Source organism: Carettochelys insculpta, chromosome 8 (assembly GCF_033958435.1).
Source record: "Carettochelys insculpta isolate YL-2023 chromosome 8, ASM3395843v1, whole genome shotgun sequence".
Taxonomy (NCBI): Eukaryota; Metazoa; Chordata; order Testudines; family Carettochelyidae; genus Carettochelys; species Carettochelys insculpta.
This window is the reverse complement of record NC_134144.1, coordinates 14,499,829-14,516,845: the sequence shown is the minus strand read 5'-3', so window position 1 is coordinate 14,516,845 and position 17,017 is coordinate 14,499,829. Positions and strand designations below refer to the sequence as shown.

The window sequence follows — 17,017 nt, the reverse complement described above, 5'->3', positions numbered from 1 at the left end:
GCAGTGGCTCCTCCACATGCAAAAGGTACTGCTGATGATTACAGCCACCTGAGCGCTCCCTTCTGTCTAGCACTCACACCCCAGATACCAGAAATGGAACAAACTTCCACTCTGACCTTTTAAGGGGACCTGAATTGTGAAAATTTGACTGAGACACCATTCGTGAACTTTCAACACTCAGGTCTAACACAGCTCTCAGCTGAGCTGGGGCATGGTAGGGGACCCCAGATTTCACCTGCACTTCCTGGGCTTGAGTTTATTCAATACGATGGCAAATAATTCAAAATCTGAGAAATCCAAAGGAAAAAAAATCAGCTGGTGCCACTTTAGCTTATACCCTCCTCAAACTAAACCCAAATGAATGCAAGCACAATGCATACTTACATAGGCCAGCCAGGGAATCCTCTGCCCTTTCCCTTCTTTTCCCTGCTGAGAACCACTGGAACACATCTGCTGTCCCTGACTAGGTACTACTAAAAGCACAGCTGCTTCTCATCACCCTATAAGTAGAAGAAAGGGACACAGCAAGTCAAGTTAGCTGTGTGAGCCCCATAGAACAGCAGTTTCTATGACTCTAGAGCAGTAATCCATTTTTAGCATTTTTCCTTTTTAACAGCCACCCTGAAGAAGACACCTGGATGTGAAACAGAACTTAAATTGCCAATACACTAGCTCATATTCAGGAGCATTTACTTTCTGCAATGGTTATTTGAAAGTAAACTACCTCTGGGAAACAGAATGATTGTTCTAAACAACACAAACTTGGGCATATCTACTATATATATTTTAGAGAGTTTGTGCATCTGTCTGTCCAAAAGTTCATTTGTTCAAGAACTCCTCCTAAATGGTAAGAGGTAGGACACCTAAATTTGGTATGCACCTTCCTCTTATCATAACTTTAGGCAAGGTCAGGGTTCGGCTCTGTCAGGACAATGGGATGAGCATGGAATGCGATCCTTCCTTGTCAAAGAGAAAGGGAAGGGTGTGAGAACAGGGAGAGTTATACTCAGGAATGACCACAGGGGGAAGCAAGTGCCCTAGCCCCAGGAAGCAGCTGTAGGCCAGGCCACGTAGCCCTGGGCTGACCCCCAGGGAGAAGTGGGTGGATGCCCCACCTCCTGTCCTGAGCCCTGCTCACCTCCCAACCCCCTGCCCTGACTCCCAAACCTCTACTCTGCCTCCTGCTCCCCACCACACCCTCAGCCCCCTGCCCTGAAGGACCCAAGCAATGACAGGTACATTTATTTTAAAATTACACCTTATTGTTGTGCAGATGAGACCTACAGCTGTATCAAGCAGACCATACTGCATACGGATTAGTAGAAATGGGATCTGTTAAAACATCCATGTGCTATGAAATGAATAGTCAATGAAACAATGGACACTTTTTATTAAAATCTTCTCAAAGAGTCTTCAGGTACAGTATCGATATCTGTACTTCTGCACATTCTCAGAGGAGTCTGGTTGACTTGTAATAATGCAGTTTATTCATAGCTACTGCTAAAGGCTCTCTCTTGAATGCGTAAAACCATTCTCCGTGCATAAAAATCCTGATATTCTTCAGGCAGTTCCTCCAGTGTTTTCAGAGCCCTGTCTAAAATCTGTAAAGCTCTGGAGGCTGCTGTAGGATCTTTGTTTCCGTAAGTGTCTGTTTTATCATAGCACTCAGAAGGAAGATGCTTCCAAAAGACATTCACTCCCACTCCAAATTCTTCAGAAATGACATTATGGAACCATAAAGCTGTAGGAAGGAAAAAGTCTACAAAGATAAACTGCCATTTAAAACTTGATTTCATTTACAACAAAGATGTTTGAAACATCTCGGATTGAAAGTAACTGACAGAGGAAATGAGAGGGTTAGCGGTGTTAGTCTGTAGCCTCAAACAGAACCATGCATCTGACCAAACAGATGTCTGTCCGTGAAAGCTTATGCCCAAATAAATGGTCAGTTTTTAAGGTGCCATCGGACTCCTCATTGTTTCTTCTGTCAAACACAATCACTGACATTTACATACAGATACTTGTGGCTGACCACATCATATGCTCCATCAGGGGTTGGCAGCCCCCAGGCATGAATGCTGCTCTCAGCAGGCAAGTCAATTGAGAGCAGCATGTGGTGGGAATGGGAAACATTTTCCAGTAAGTGAAATATATTCCACTAATTTGTGGAATACAAAGTTGGGGGTGAGGGGTTTGAAAAACCTGCAGTGAACACCAGTGGCCACCTGAAAGCTGAATCACAGGTTTGTTTCTGATGTGGGGGAGAGGGGTGTTTATAAGTCTTCTTGGATCAATGGCCTCATTTTCCTTAACAAGAACTTAAGGGTGGGTGTATTAAGTCAGATCAATGGTCTACCAGTCTTCCAACACCAGCAAATGCTGAGTGCTTCAGAAGAAATCAGTTAGAAGTTTAGGACATCCAGAGCATGGAACTGTGTCCCAGGCCATGTTAGCTAATAGCCACTGATGGATCTTTACTCCATGATTTTTTATTTTATTTTATTTTGTAAACCCAGTTATACTCTGGCCTTTACAATAGACCCTGGCAACAAGTTCCACAGGCTGTGTTGTGTGAAAAAGTACTTCCTTTTGTTTCTAGTAATCTATTGTCTATTACTTTTATCAAGTTGCCCTGACTCTTGTGTTACATGAAGGTAAATAACACTTCCCTGTTCGCCTTCCCCACACCATTCATAATTTTGCAGTTTACTATTATATCCCTTCTAGTCTTCTCATCACAATTATATTGCAATATTCAGTTTTCCCCATCAAGAACGTGAACCAGTGTGTAAAGGATCTAGATATTTGTGTGTGCTCAGGTTCCTGGCTGATACTAAACAATTAGTATCAATTAATATGTTGTTTTTGTTTTCATTATGATGTTATCCTGTCTCCAATTTAATAGTCCAGGAATAGTCACAAACACTTTAAACATTAGTCTGCTTATTACTAATACGAAGATGTAAAAAACAAATTTCAGATATTTTATAGCAAATTCTATCAAGGTTTCATAATCATCCTAAAGATTCTTCTGCTAGAACAAAAAAGTTCCTACAGTATTTACAAGATCATCAAAGATAGCTCCCCAACACTGAATTTTTGTTAGCTATCTCCAGGCTGCTTTAATTAACATGTGATACCAGAAGTCTGACTTCACATCTGTAGATTCAAATTAAGAAAGCTGACCTGAAAACTAAAAATCAACTCTCAAATCCTCCCCCACAAAATTATATGGATAAGGGCTCTTTCAATTTTATCAATGTAGAGTTCTTCTCCTACCTCAATTTGAAGATTATCAACAGTCAAAACTTTTGTTCAGATAAGACTTGCAACTGTGTTAATTATAAGGTACCTTTTCATAAAGTGGTTGAAATGTATGGTTCCACAAATAATACTAATTCTTCCCTGTCCCCATATCCCTGAGATAGGTATTACCTAGAACTACACAACAATTATAGTTAAAACACACACACGCACGCACACGCACAGAGAGAGTAAGCCATATATGCTTAACTCAGGCAGGAGAGGAGTTCCAGTAACTTCAATGGGACTACAGTATAATACAGTATAATTTTGGTCATTCACAGTATAATTTTGGTCATATGCACAATGTCACACATCTAGAATTGCATGGAGAGTTACAAATATATTATACACACCTGGAAAAGAAGACTCTCAAAATAAAACAGGCTGGAGCTATTTGTCACTTACCTGGAATGAACAACACATCGCCCGCTTCCAGAGAACACTCGTAGCACCTGGCTTTCATAAAAAGGGGATATTTCTCCAGGTCTGGGTTATCCACATTTAACACCTCTGATTTAGTGCCTAATGAAGTTTTTAAAAAAAAAGAAAAAAAAAAAGTCACATGTTCTTTAACTCTGGCCAATGTAAGTTAATACAACACTCTTAAGATATAACAATTATTGGGCCAAATTCAATCATGGCAGAACTTCCCTGATTTCAGCTGAGTTCTACATTTCAAGTAAAACTGCAATCCTACCAATGCCAGAGAGTGTGTTGACTGTTCACAATAGCCACTGAAGCCAAGTTTCACTAAAACAATAGCAATCTATTAGAACCCAGTTACAAACCTATATTCCTGTGCAATTAGGAATCAGATGCTTTATTAATCCACAGAACAATGAGGACATCTGCAGGAGGAGTGTAAATTCCCCTACATTATCCCATCAGTGTTCCTCAACAATAACTTGGAGTGATCACTATTAGAATTGAGAGACCAGATAAGTCAATGTTGCCTTGCTGCTGAGATTTCAGAGTTGCCAATTACCTCAAAGGCTTTTATAGAATAATAGGGCACCTGGCCACTGGAAACTGAATTGAAAACACCAAACTAGAATGTGTATGACAAGAACATACCTGATAAATACAAATATGGTGCATCTCGAGGATTATACAGTACAACTCGTTTTTTTCCTACTACCTGGATTAAGAAGTTATCCATGATCTGAAAACAATATTATACTATCAGCATAAAAAAGAGACAGATGTGATATGAGAGAAGCAGCAAATATACCATCATTCTTTTATAGAAAATATGGCCTGAAAGCAAAGACAATATTAAAAGCTTTGTATGTGTTTTAGAAAAATTTAAAAAAAAAAAAAAAGAAATTACTACTCCATATCAAATTGCCCTGAAAATCTGAATTATATGACATCTATTTTCACTGTTAATCTTACATTTCTGACACGTTAATTATAAATGTAAAAACTGCCTCTCCATCTTTCTTTTTAACAACTCTTCAACTTGTCTCTTTTGTCTCACTTTAAACTAGGACTTACAAGCTTTATTGTCAAAAATTCAAAGCAATTATCTGCCTTGATTATCTAGCAAAGTAAAACATAAGGCACAATATATTTAGAACTGCTTTTACCATCTTTCAGACAGCCGTCTGCATTTTGCTGACCTGCCACTGATAAACAGCCATGGGTTTTGCACTAGCTCATCTACACAATATCAATATAATATTCCTATATCTAAACCTGTTTGGTAGAACATTGTGGGCTATTACTAGACAAATACATGTGGTATCAGTTACAGCAGAAGAATATGAAAAACCACTACACAGATTAGCTAGCAAAGGGTCCCACTGTCTGTGTCTAGACTAGCCCCAAACTTCAAAGGGGGCATGGTAGTTAGGGTGTCAGAAGATTACTAATGAAGTGCTGTGGTACATATGCAGCACTTCATTAGTCAAAATCTCCCTCGCGGCAACTTCGAAATGTGAAACTTCGAAATGCCAGCTTGCATGTAGCCGTGGGTACTTTGAAGAGCCCATGCTGCATCGAAGTCCATTTACTCCTCAAAATTTTGAGGAGCAAAGGGACTTCAATGTAGTGTGGGCACTTCGAAGTACCCACAGCTGACCCACGGCTACACGCAAGCTGGCACTTGGAAGTTTTATACTTTGAAGTTACCACGGGGGAGATTTTGACTAATGAAGTGCTGCATATGCACTGCAGCACTTCATTAGTAATCTCCCAACACCCTAATTACCACGCCCCCTTTGAAGTTCCAGGCTAGTCTAGACACAGCTACTGAGTAGCAAAAATAAGCTAATTCTAAAAGCACTGTGTAGCTACACCCTCACCGAAGTCAGAGCTACGGAGGTGTGCGGATTCTTTGAAAAGTCTTGGCTGCTATTTAAAACAATTAATAAAATCCAAAAATTCAATGCAATTTTTACTCACACAAGGCAAGGGTTTCAGGATGTAGAGATAAACCTAGAACCAAAATGTGCTTAGACTAGCAGCTATATTTAAAATGTGCAATGCCTAAAGTCAGTTATTATTTACCTAGTACCCAAGAGCATGCAAGGTGCCTCTCTAACTGGCAGTAGCTCCTATCCCCTGTAAGGCTTGTAACCAAGTACCCCAATCCCGAAATAAGATCTACACCACATTTTGTCAACAAAGCCACAAAGACAAGTTTGCCTACATCATAGTGTGTCCAGAGTTGTAGTCCTGCTGAGCTGATGCGGAAGACACTGGAGAAGAACTGTTCCTTTTCAAAATATTCTGGTATCTGAATATCTTTTGCCAATGAAGGAAACTGCTTTCTGATATCTGCAATATCCTGAACCAAAAAGTATATATTTCAGTGTTCCAGCTAAAATCATATATTTGAAGTGAAAGCAGGGGATTAGTTCACTATTACGTGAAATCACATGGGCTAGATGTGCAGTTGTGGCCAAGGTCCACTGGACATTGCTGGAGGGCTGGACACATTCTTCGGTCATCTGAGTGCCTGCCCTGCCTCCAGTATGTTAGGACAGCCTGAGGCAGAGTTCTCTCTAATTTTAATCCCAGCTGAATGAATTTTGTCATGTTTGACGCGTCATTTTCATATTGGTGTACGTAACAAAATTCATATGGCGGGAGTGGGCTCAGGGCAGGGGCTCTGGCTGGCAGTGTGAAGCAAGGGATAAGGGGTTCAGGATGGAAGAGAGAGTTGGAGTGCAAGGGCTTCAGGGACGAAGTTGGGTTGAAGAAGGGGGCTCCAGGTGGGGGTTAAACGATTTGGAATACAGAATGGGGCTGCAGGATGAGGCAGGGGGTTGGGATGTAGGAGGGGGTGCAGGTTCTGTGATGGGCCCAGGGATGAGAGATTTAGGATGCCAGAGAAGGCTCCAGGTTTGGGAAGGGACTCAGAGCAAGAGCCTGGGGTACAGGCTCTTGACTGGGAATGCTGGGTTTGGGGTGCAGGAGATGCCTGTGGGCTGAGGGGGCCTCAGAGTGGGGCAGGGGGTTGGGGCTCAGGCTTACTTAGGTAGCTGTGCTAAGGTAGGCTGCCTGTTGCCTGCCTTTTCTGGGGTATTGCACTGTGCCCCAGAAGCAGCCAGCAGGTCCAGCTCCTGGGGGTGGGGACATGACAGCACACAGGTCCCCATGCCCCAAACCAAAGCTGCCCTAGCCAGGCGAGACAGGCCCCTCCCTGCTGGCCCCAGTATACAGATGCCCTCCTGCAGCAGCTTCCTGATGGGGCTGGCAGGGAGGGGTGCCCCTGCTGGCTGCAGCAGCTTCAGGTCCCCACTGCAGCCCTGAGCCCCTGCGTAGGACTAAATGAGAAGCAGCCATGCAACTTAGCAGCAATTTAAGCCTGAGGGCTGATCTCATTTATGCTATCTGACAACAGTTGAGAGAGCACACTACGACAGACAGGAATCATCAGGACACTCCAATTATGCTACCAATATCCTGATCAATCACTGTACACCAACAGCTGAGGGACGGGAGATGAGGCGTAAGAATCATAATGGCAGTTGTATGACATCCAGAAACCCTCTCATGGAGGTTTAGTTATTTGGTGACCAGCTGCACTGGGATTTAAGTGCCTAACTAAAGCACTTGTGCTTAAAATTTTTGGCCTAAATCAATTTACAAGACAAAAAGAACTGTCATCAGGCTGTGTGTCTGCATAAAGGCAAAAGTTCAGAATAAAGCTCTTAAAGATTTTAAACTGCTGCTCTGAAATATGTGCCCTGCGTCCCAAGTTACTTACTTTGCGTGGATCTTCACCCAGTGATCGCAAGTAGTATTTCTCATCCTTAACACAAACACAAGAGAAGATCATTAAAACACCAGAACAAAGAACACACCGAGCTTTGACCATCTCATTAGTTTAATGAAGAGTCTCATTAAGATTTGGTACAACTAAAAGCCATTTACAAATTAGCTATTCTGCTATCCTGCCCTTTCTTCCACTGCTCCCTGCTGGCTATCTGAAAAAAGGGAAGAAAGTGAAAATATGCTAATTAAGTGAAACAGGGAAATTCAAGGGGGCAGGGAAAGATCTAAAGGTATAAAACAAATGTTGCTCCATATGGAGACTTAGATCACAAACTGTCAACCACTTCAACAGTGCTTTGAGTCTATCCAGTGATAGAGCATATGTAGAAATTAAACCCTTCAGAACACTGACACAGGAAACAACAACAGTGTATTTCAGAACATGCTGCATGTTACAAATAAATGATGGAAGGAATATTTGAAAAATCATTTGGAGCTACCTAAGCTCCTACTCCCATGTTAACATTCTATAACTACAGGAATTCACTCTTCCCCAAATAAATGTAAATACACAAACTATTCAATATTTTTGGATATAGTTATGTTATGATATATACTCCTTAATTAATCAATGAGAATGTTGTAATATTTCCATATTTTATACCTGTACATCTGATAGTGGCTATAGCTTAATTAAGCAACTGAGTATTTATTTTAAAATATCTAACATGTGTAGTTGCTATTTTGAGCATGATTTGATTTCTTACTCTTCTGTCATGAAAATGTTACTCCTATAAGTAGTCCTTGGTCACACAACTAGCCCACTGTCGTCAGGTATACAGTACACATGAAGAATGATTAACTCTTGACCTCCAATCCAGAAAAGCATGTTTAACTTTAAGGCTAAGTGCTTTAATAACTAAAGAAAGAAAATGTGACACTTCAAAGAAAATTACCTCAGATATAAAGTACTCAGTATGTTTCACTTCAGCTGCTCTCCGTACAAACACATCAAAAGGTAATGTTCTGAAATGGAAGTATACAAATGCATAATTCTAATCAATGTAATAATGAATTATTTAAACTACTAGACATAGAATACTAAGTACCAGATAAAATTCACATCTCTGGCCTATAACAATGTAGCAAGACAGATGATTTAATTCATTTCTGAACACAAAAACAAAAAACCCACCAGACAGGCCAATAATTGTTTGCAATTGGACGTCAAATAACTTCTAAGACAAAAATCATATTTAAAAATCTGTATTATCAGATTGTTCTTACATTAGATCCAAATATTTCTGGCTGCAACTTAACTTGTAAAAAGACAATTAAATCGGGATCAGGCTTTCAAGAGTGCTCACTATCCAAAATGTTTGAGATCAATCTCTTGCGCTCAATGGGAGCAGCTAGGTGCCTAGCTCTGTGGAAAATATCATCAGTTAATTTAGATGCCTAAATAGGAGTTATGCTCTAATGTAAATGACCCCCGCTATAGGTGAAAAGCATTTTTGGAAAATCTGGGTCATGGTTTGTACTAACTTCTTTGAATAAACGGGTCTGTGTTTTTATATATGCTACCTGAGGTGAAACCTGTGTTCACAATTCTATCAGCTTCTCTGTATTTTAAATTAATTCTTCTAAAGTTGCTTCTTTCAGTTATTCTACAGCAGCAATGGGCGACTTAGGCTACTGCATGGTTTCCCAAACTGGGGGACATGCCCCCCAGGGGCGGGCATGAAGAAATTCCAGGGGGGGTGAGAGGCAACCCAGCCTCCTCATCATGCCCCCCACCTGAAGAAAAATCAAGCCTTTGCTTCCAGCTCTTGGCCCCTGCCATTTTACGTGGGTGACCTGGTGCAGATGCTATAAAAAGCAGGCAGCTGGCAAAGACCCACATGGACCTAGCTGCCTTCTGCAAATGACAGTGAGTGTGGGTTGGGGGGGGGAGGAGGAGGAGGATGAGGTTAAATGGGGTACTGGGGGTGCCTGGCTTTGTAGGAGGGCAGAGGACGGGCTCAGCTGAGCAGCTCACAGGGCTTGCAGGGCTCAGACGGCCAGCCAGCTTGTGGGACTCGTGAGGCTCAGGTGGCTGGCCCCTGCATAGCAGGGCTTGGGTGGCTGGCCCCAGCAGCATGGGGCTCGGGCGGCTTAGGCTGGTGGTTGGCCCTGGCAGCACGCGGCTTGGGCAGCTGGCCCCAGGAGCATGGGGCTCAGGCGGGTCAGGGTGGTGGGTGGGCAGGTGGCTTGGGTGGCTGGCTGGTGGGCGGGTGGCTAGGCCAGGCAGCATGGGGCTCAGGTGGCCAGTGGGCAGGTGGATGGCTGGCTCCAGAAGCTGGTGGGCTAGTGGGTGGCTGGCCCCAGCGGTGTGGGGCTCAGGTGGGCAGCTCTGGCAATGCAGGTCTCAGGCGAGCAGGTGGCTGGCACAGGCAGCTCTGGAGGCTGCCATCCAGCTGGGGCTGTACCAGACAACCACAAGGGGACAAGAAAAATTATTTATGCTTATTTTCTATTCTAAATAACATTTTTATATCAAGCTTTTGTTTTCATTTTAAATTACAAACTGAATTTTTTGTTAAAGAGGGGTTGGATGATGGTAAAGAAGAGAAAAGGGGGCATGAGGGTTTCTCAAAAATCAAAAGGGGGGGCGTGATGCCAAAAAGTTTGGGAACCACTGGGTGAGTGAGTTGGCCACATGACAGGCCTTTCTTCAGTGGGCCACAAGACTATCATAACCAAGACTGTCTCCCAGGATTAAGTAGTTTTGCTAACTGTGCTTGCATCCCTAGAATTTGCAGGGTGTGCCAACTGAACTATAGCAGTGCTTTGACTGGATGTACAACAAGGACACAGCTCTCACAGACCATGCTTTGTGCAATCAGTGTGCTCCCTTTTCACATGACATTTATTTATGTGCATGTCACTTTAGTAATACTGGCAGGTGTGAAAAAATACATAGATGGAAACTAGCAGAATCTTGCAACTCTGCGCATGGACAATGGTAAGCAAAATGTCTCACAGGCCATACATAGAACCCTGATGGCCCACATGTGGCCCAGAGCCACAAGTTGCCCACCATTGTTCTCTGGTAGAACTTCAGTTTTTCAGCTGGGTGGACAGTTTCAAGTTAGTTCTTATTAAAAAAGACATCACTAGGGTCCAAATCCTCAAAGGCACTTAAGAGGCTAACTTCCACTGAAATAATGAGAGTTAGGTGCCAACCCCAGACCCACTAAAGTCAATGGGAGTGGAATCAAGCTCTAGATGACTGGCAATTTCACAGGGTAGAGAGGTTCTCCTACGATGTCAATTCTTTAAAAACTTTAATTGACACTGCAACAAATAAAGCTTTCTACCGACACATATGGTATGGAGTCAACACAAGTGCAAAACTTGAAAGATCCCTGAGATCCAGTCTTCAACTGACCTTTGCCTGAATAGGTATTGTAGTATTTGGGCCTGTTTGAGATTGGAGCAAAATAACTGCATGCAGTACCAACAAGATTATTTTACAGTGGTTGCTAACATTTTAGAATCTATCAGCACCAATTATTTGATTTCTAGCCCCCACAATTCAAATATCATTTTTTTTTTGAAGAGCAAGAGGGTTGGGATAAAAAATAAACATGTGTATACAAAAAAATTAACTTGAATTTAGTAAAAACAAATATTTAGGGTGGGTCTATACTACAGCAGAAGTTTGAATTAAGGTAAACAATTTCAGCTACGTTAATTACATAGCTGGAGTTGACATACCTTAATTCGGACTCCATGCTGTCTCCACTAAGGGAAGGCGATGGGAGTGTTTCACTCTCGTCAACTTCCCTTACTCCTAATGAGGAGCATGAGTAACAGCGCTGATGCAGATACCTTGTAAGTTTGATTTAGGGCATCTCTACCCAGCATGCTAAATCGAATTCCAGAAGATCAACTTTGGCAGGGTTGATCCTCCCTGTAGAGAAGACACACCCTTGGAGAGCAGTTTGGGATGCTTCTCCATACAGCCATATACAAAAATGCAAATTTAGCCCCAATCTGTAAACCCTAACACATCTGAACAATTCATGTATGTGAAATATCACCACTGAATTCAACAGAACTACAGGAAATGCTTTCTTATCCAGCAGCCTGGGGACCGGGAGGTTGTCAGATATTCAAATAGTCTGGGTCCTAGACAGGTATACCTAGCAATGCATAACACTAAAGAAAAACAAGATTAGATAGTAAGAAACAAACAAAAATGTATGCAGAGTACTTTATTTACCAACAACAGTAGTATTGTACACTGTAAGCATATACTATATACTGTATTTGTTGTACTTATTTGTATTTACTTTCACTACACTACTTATGGAAAACGTAACTAAGATTTACTTACGATAAAATGTTGGTTATTTGAGAGTTCTACGTGATAGAATGCCAGATATGAAAGAGTTTACGGCACTCACATGCAGAATACGCCTTAGCAGAATAATACAAGGAAATAAATGTGCATCTCTTTTATATGCTTATTTGTGTTTCATTTTTCTCCCAATGAGAGACACACCAAAGATGTATGACAGAACTTTATCTGCAGTCCAAAAACTGCTTCAAATTGTTTCACAGTTCAACCAGCTGTAAGCAAAGAGCATAATGAATATGACGTGAGCTTCCCTCATTATAGGCAATAGAGCAATTGATTTCAGCACATATAGCTGCTTTCTAAAACTTTACTAAAATAATAAATGACTGAACACATCTTTTTCTCACCTTGGGAAATCAAACAACACTCGAAATGAAGACTTTATGACTTGCAGATCAATAACAAAATGGCTGAGATGCACTGGACTGTGAAGAATATTTTGGCATATTTCATGATATGAAAAAATATAATGAGAAGCATCTTAGGACACTACACAAATTGCAGGACCTGATTCCTGACTAAAACACTACTGAAATGTGTGATATTCTGTAGTATGAGGACACTGGAATGTGTTCGTGCCCGAAACTCTGAAGTGGCTTGTTTTTAATTGCAGACATCCCTGGAATGTAAGTCTGCTGAACTCGCATATCTGTAAAATAACATTTAAAGCAGCTCAGGCAATGTGCGGCACTAGCTCCTAACAGTAAAGTCCTCAAATAGTGAAAAGGCATCAGAGAATCAGTATGGCATGCAGTGTGATGCCTGGTTTCAAAATTCCTATTGCAGCAGACTGCAAGTTACAAACAGAGTTTCTCTCAAAGCCCTGTCTTTGCCTCTACTAAATGCTTCATGTTCACTACACCAAAACCAGACTGCTTATCTTCACTTTTAAGCCCTTCACTGTCTATCTCTGTGTTACTTATCAACTCTCATATAATAGTGAGACACTGACTCCTACATTCATTCTGCAAATGACCAGTCCTCATCACCCATTTTTAATTTTTTTCTGAACAAGCATCTTTGCAGTTCTTCCTGTGCTGCTCCTTATGCTTGGGAGGTGCTCCCCACAAGTATCTGCAGAACCATCTGTTGTCCACCTCCAAATACTCTATAAAATCTCCTTTTTGCTATTACAAGTGGGGTGTACTGCCAGGAGAACATGGGGAAATTTGATTTACCACAGCTTATACTGTACCTCATCTGTGAATGAGATAAGGCTCAAGCTTCCAATGACTAGGGACACTGACATCTTTCATAGACAGCAAAGGCACCTTAAAATTGCTATGTGGGACTCAGCCAAAAGAACAAACAAACAAACAAACCCCCAAACACAATAGAGAAAGAGAGACTGAGAAAAAATATAAAGACACACCATGAATTCAGAAGCTATAGCTGAAGGATAAAACTATCATGAAATATTTCTTCTAGTAACTAAATATCTTCAGCTTTCTAAACTTAAATTAAAAAAAAAAAAGCGCCACCTTTTGGCCAACAGCACCTTCAATGGCATTTCCCTAGAAACAAAGTTCTTTCACACCTAGTTAACACAGTATAGAACAATCAAGACCATAATTACCTATTTATAATTATAAGTTTACATAAAGCAAGAGAGCGCTAATTTGGTGAATGGTAACACCAAAAGATCCAGGCATCACAGAAAAACATACTTTGTATAAAACTTCAAAGCAGTTTAGTGTGGTTCTAAAAGTGGACCGTATGTCCCTTTAACATAGAGGAAGCCTTGGAATAAAGTACCTATATACAAAGTTCTTACTGAGGAAGTCCATCTGTGGCACTGGGGAGACATGAATCTTTACTTCCTTATCTCCTGCTGTCTGGCTGAGGTAATCCACAGTCCATTTGGTTGTGCATATGCCCAAGTCTATTCCTTTCAGCACTACAGGCTCTCTCTGAGAAGTAAACAAAGGCAGTTTTATGGCATGTCATATTGTCACTGAATTGGTGATCGAATTTCAGAACTAATTTGCCAAGTTAAGTACAAGACCAAAACAACTGAACCTGTATACCTGTTGCACCTCAGCCAAAAGGCTTCATGAGTTCATGCACTGACTGTGAAAACAAAATCCAGGAAATCATGGGCCTGATTCTCAGTTATTAAGTTATTTTGTTTGCCGCAGAAATGGAGGCAATATGAGAAAAGTTGCTTTACCAAACATTGCCATTCGCTACGTTCTGAGACCATGGGCAAGACACCGATACAACTTCATTTTTTCTTCAAAAGACTCAGTAGAGCATAGCTGGGGTGAAGTGCACTTCAGCCATCCCACCACCTATCCATGTCCATCTTTTGACTGGGAGCAGGGTCAGTATTGCACTGTTTCTAACACTGACCAGGAGTGCCCATTAAAGTCAATGGAAAGACTTGTTTACTTCACTTGGTTTGGGTCAGGATCTTAGTGGGCAGAGGGCCAGTGACAATTAGAAAATCACTTCACACTCACACTAAATGTTATGCTTTCAAAGCACTGCCCAAATTTTAAGTAACCCTAAGAGACAGGAAACCTTTTACTGTCAGAGAAACTGAATGAGGGAGAAGCTATGGTTTTGGGATACTCAGCATATCAGGGACAAAAATTAAATTAGAAATCATCATTTTCTTGCTCCCAGACCCATGGTCACTCCACTGAACCTCTCTACAAAGAGTCTGGTCTTTTACCTAGTGGAATTAAAGTAGATTCCTAAGGAACCAAATCACCAGATTAGTACAGAACTGTCCCAAGCCGTTTCCTCTCATTTGCTGAATCTATTACAAGTAGTGATTTATATATGCATTCTTTATTCCTCACTTCTTTAATAAGTGTTTAGCTCAAGCTTATAGCCCCCATATGTTTTTGGTTTTAATGTAACTTGCTCGATGGAGAAACACATGAGGTTTATTATCCCCTTCGGGTTTTTTTCAAGTTAAACTCCAAAAAGAGTAACAGACAGGCTTGCATCAAGAATTGCAACAAACACATTTTACCCCCAACTTTAACTAATGAGAATCGTACTTATTTCAGTTGGAGTTTTGACACACAGGCATACAGAACTGAGCTCATCATTGCAGGATATATACAGCTGACAGAAAATGGGCAGTGTACGTTCAGGGTGCCAGGCATGCAACCATTCTATAACCCAAATGGATTGTTAAAAGATGACATTTTTTCATACCATACTCCAGTTACAGTCCTGATCCTGCAGTAACCTCTATGTGCCCAGAGTCCGTCCATTCTCCTCACCCCCGACCAAAGAAGACAACAGAGCTTTGGGCAGAGACTGTCTGCCAAGCTCTCATTCCAGGATTAATGCTGTAGCCTCCTTCAGTCTAGTGAGGGATATGCCCAGTCTTCTTGTGCCATATCAGTGGATGAGTTAGTGTTGCAATTCCTCAAGATCTTTATGCCACCATATATTGGGACCTGTCCCTTATCAATATTGTTCACTTATCCAGCTAGGAGGAAAACATTTCATGTCAAACACCCCCCACCCATCCACCCACCCACCCACACACACACACTGTTACATAATACCCTAAAAAATACTTAGCAGATACATACTGCTTTTCACTCAGTGATCTCAAATGCCAGAGATGCAAAATTATTCTGATTAAACACAATTTTGATTTTATGGGAGTGTTTTCATTTTTTCCTTTTAAAGAACCCCTAACATTGTCCTGCAGAGGCATAGCTAACCACAATTTACTTCAGCTCTTATCTGTGTGATGCCCTTTTGTTCTAATCGTCCCCTACTCCCATCCCTATTTATTCTCACCACAAAACCTTTTAGAAGTACAAGCCATTTTTAATCATATTGATACCACTGGGAAAATAAATTTGTAAAGTATCAGCACCTTCTCTATAAACTGGCATTGCAAGCAAAGAACATGCTTCAACATGTCTGACGCATCTTCATCATTTCAAGCACAAGAATAGGTATTACATAAGTGACATTCCAGCTCACATCCTTTTTGAAGACTCAATTAGAAAGGCAACATGTACACTTCCTTTCACTGGCTGAAACATTGCTTATTTTTAGATTTTTGTTATATGGGGGTTTTTTTTCTGGCTCTCTGGAGTCCATGTTAAAACAGGAAACCCAAAATCAATGGCAACGAGAAGTCCTGTGGTAGCTTATGGACTAACAGATCCCTTAAAGCATAAGCTTTGAGGAGCAAAGGCCTACCTTAATGCTCCAAAATATCTGTTAGTCTATAAGGTGCCAGAGGACTTCCTGTTGTCTTTGAAGATACAGACTAACTCGGCTACCTCTCTGATACCAAAATCAAAGCGATCAAAGTTTCGGCTTTGATATGGTTCAAGTTTCAAATATCTTGGATCAAAACATTCTGCACCAGCCAAAGAGCTGCGGTAAGGAGACGTGAGGAAAAGCGAATGCGAGGAGGGGGATTAACGGGACCTCTTCCTACGCTTGGATCTCCACGGGCCGGGGCACCGCTGGCGGCTCGGGAGACCTGGGGGCCCGCTCTGGGCTCTCTCGCTGCTGGGAGGCTGGCGGGGGCAGCAGCGGGCGGGTTTCAGGGCTTCCAGAGGCTGAGGCTGGGGAAGAGCGGGCCGGGGGCTGACACAGACTCAAGTCACTGAATCACGAGACGAGAGGGGACCTTCCCCCCGCCCCCATGTGAGGAGCTCATACACCCGCTCCCATTCTCCGCCGGCCGGGGCGGCCCCACCCGCGTCGGGGTCACTAGCCCTAGGGGCCAGCCCCGCCCGCGCGTCTCCTGCCCCCGAGGCCGGGCCTCACCAGCGGGTAAATGTCCTGCCGAAAGCGCTCCCTGCTGACCCCGCTGAGCCGGGCCACGGCGCCCGCCGCTCGCGCCATGCCCGCCGCCCGCGCTCCTCACGCGCCCCGCGCGGTGTAAAGCGGCGGCGGCCCTGGGCTCCCCGCCCGAGCGGAGCTGCCGGGGGTCTGCCGCGAGGGACGCGCTGCTTGCGCCAGGCGCGGGTGGGGGCTGGGTCCCGCGGCGCCCCTCGACCCCGAGCGGAGCGCGCGGCCTGCGCGGGAACGGCCTTGCCGGGCTCGAGCTGGGCCGGTTTCCCAGCCGGGCCCCTTTCGGCGCGGCCA

At 42.7% G+C, this 17,017-nt stretch overlaps 1 protein-coding gene across 3 annotated transcripts; it reads right to left on the bottom strand.

Moving 5' to 3' along the window:
- Positions 1–1,294: 1,294 nt before the first annotated feature.
- TYW5 (tRNA-yW synthesizing protein 5) lies at positions 1,295–16,835 on the bottom strand. 3 transcript variants are annotated; one of them, XM_075001028.1, is made up of 9 exons: positions 15,107–15,254; positions 13,691–13,845; positions 12,283–12,360; positions 8,487–8,556; positions 7,523–7,567; positions 5,960–6,097; positions 4,381–4,468; positions 3,712–3,828; positions 1,295–1,741 (listed from the first exon to the last, which is right to left on the bottom strand). In XM_075001028.1, the coding sequence occupies exons 1-9, from the start codon at positions 15,107–15,109 to the stop codon at positions 1,485–1,487; spliced, it is 951 nt and encodes a 316-aa protein (XP_074857129.1). In that variant the 5' UTR covers positions 15,110–15,254; the 3' UTR covers positions 1,295–1,484. The 3 variants fall into 3 exon arrangements, with proteins under 3 accessions (XP_074857129.1, XP_074857128.1, XP_074857130.1); XM_075001027.1 differs by lacking the exon at positions 15,107–15,254 and adding an exon at positions 16,697–16,835 and having other exon boundaries at positions 1,296–1,741; XM_075001029.1 differs by lacking the exons at positions 12,283–12,360; positions 15,107–15,254 and adding an exon at positions 16,697–16,835 and having other exon boundaries at positions 1,299–1,741.
- Between the last annotated feature and the right edge of the window lie 182 nt (positions 16,836–17,017).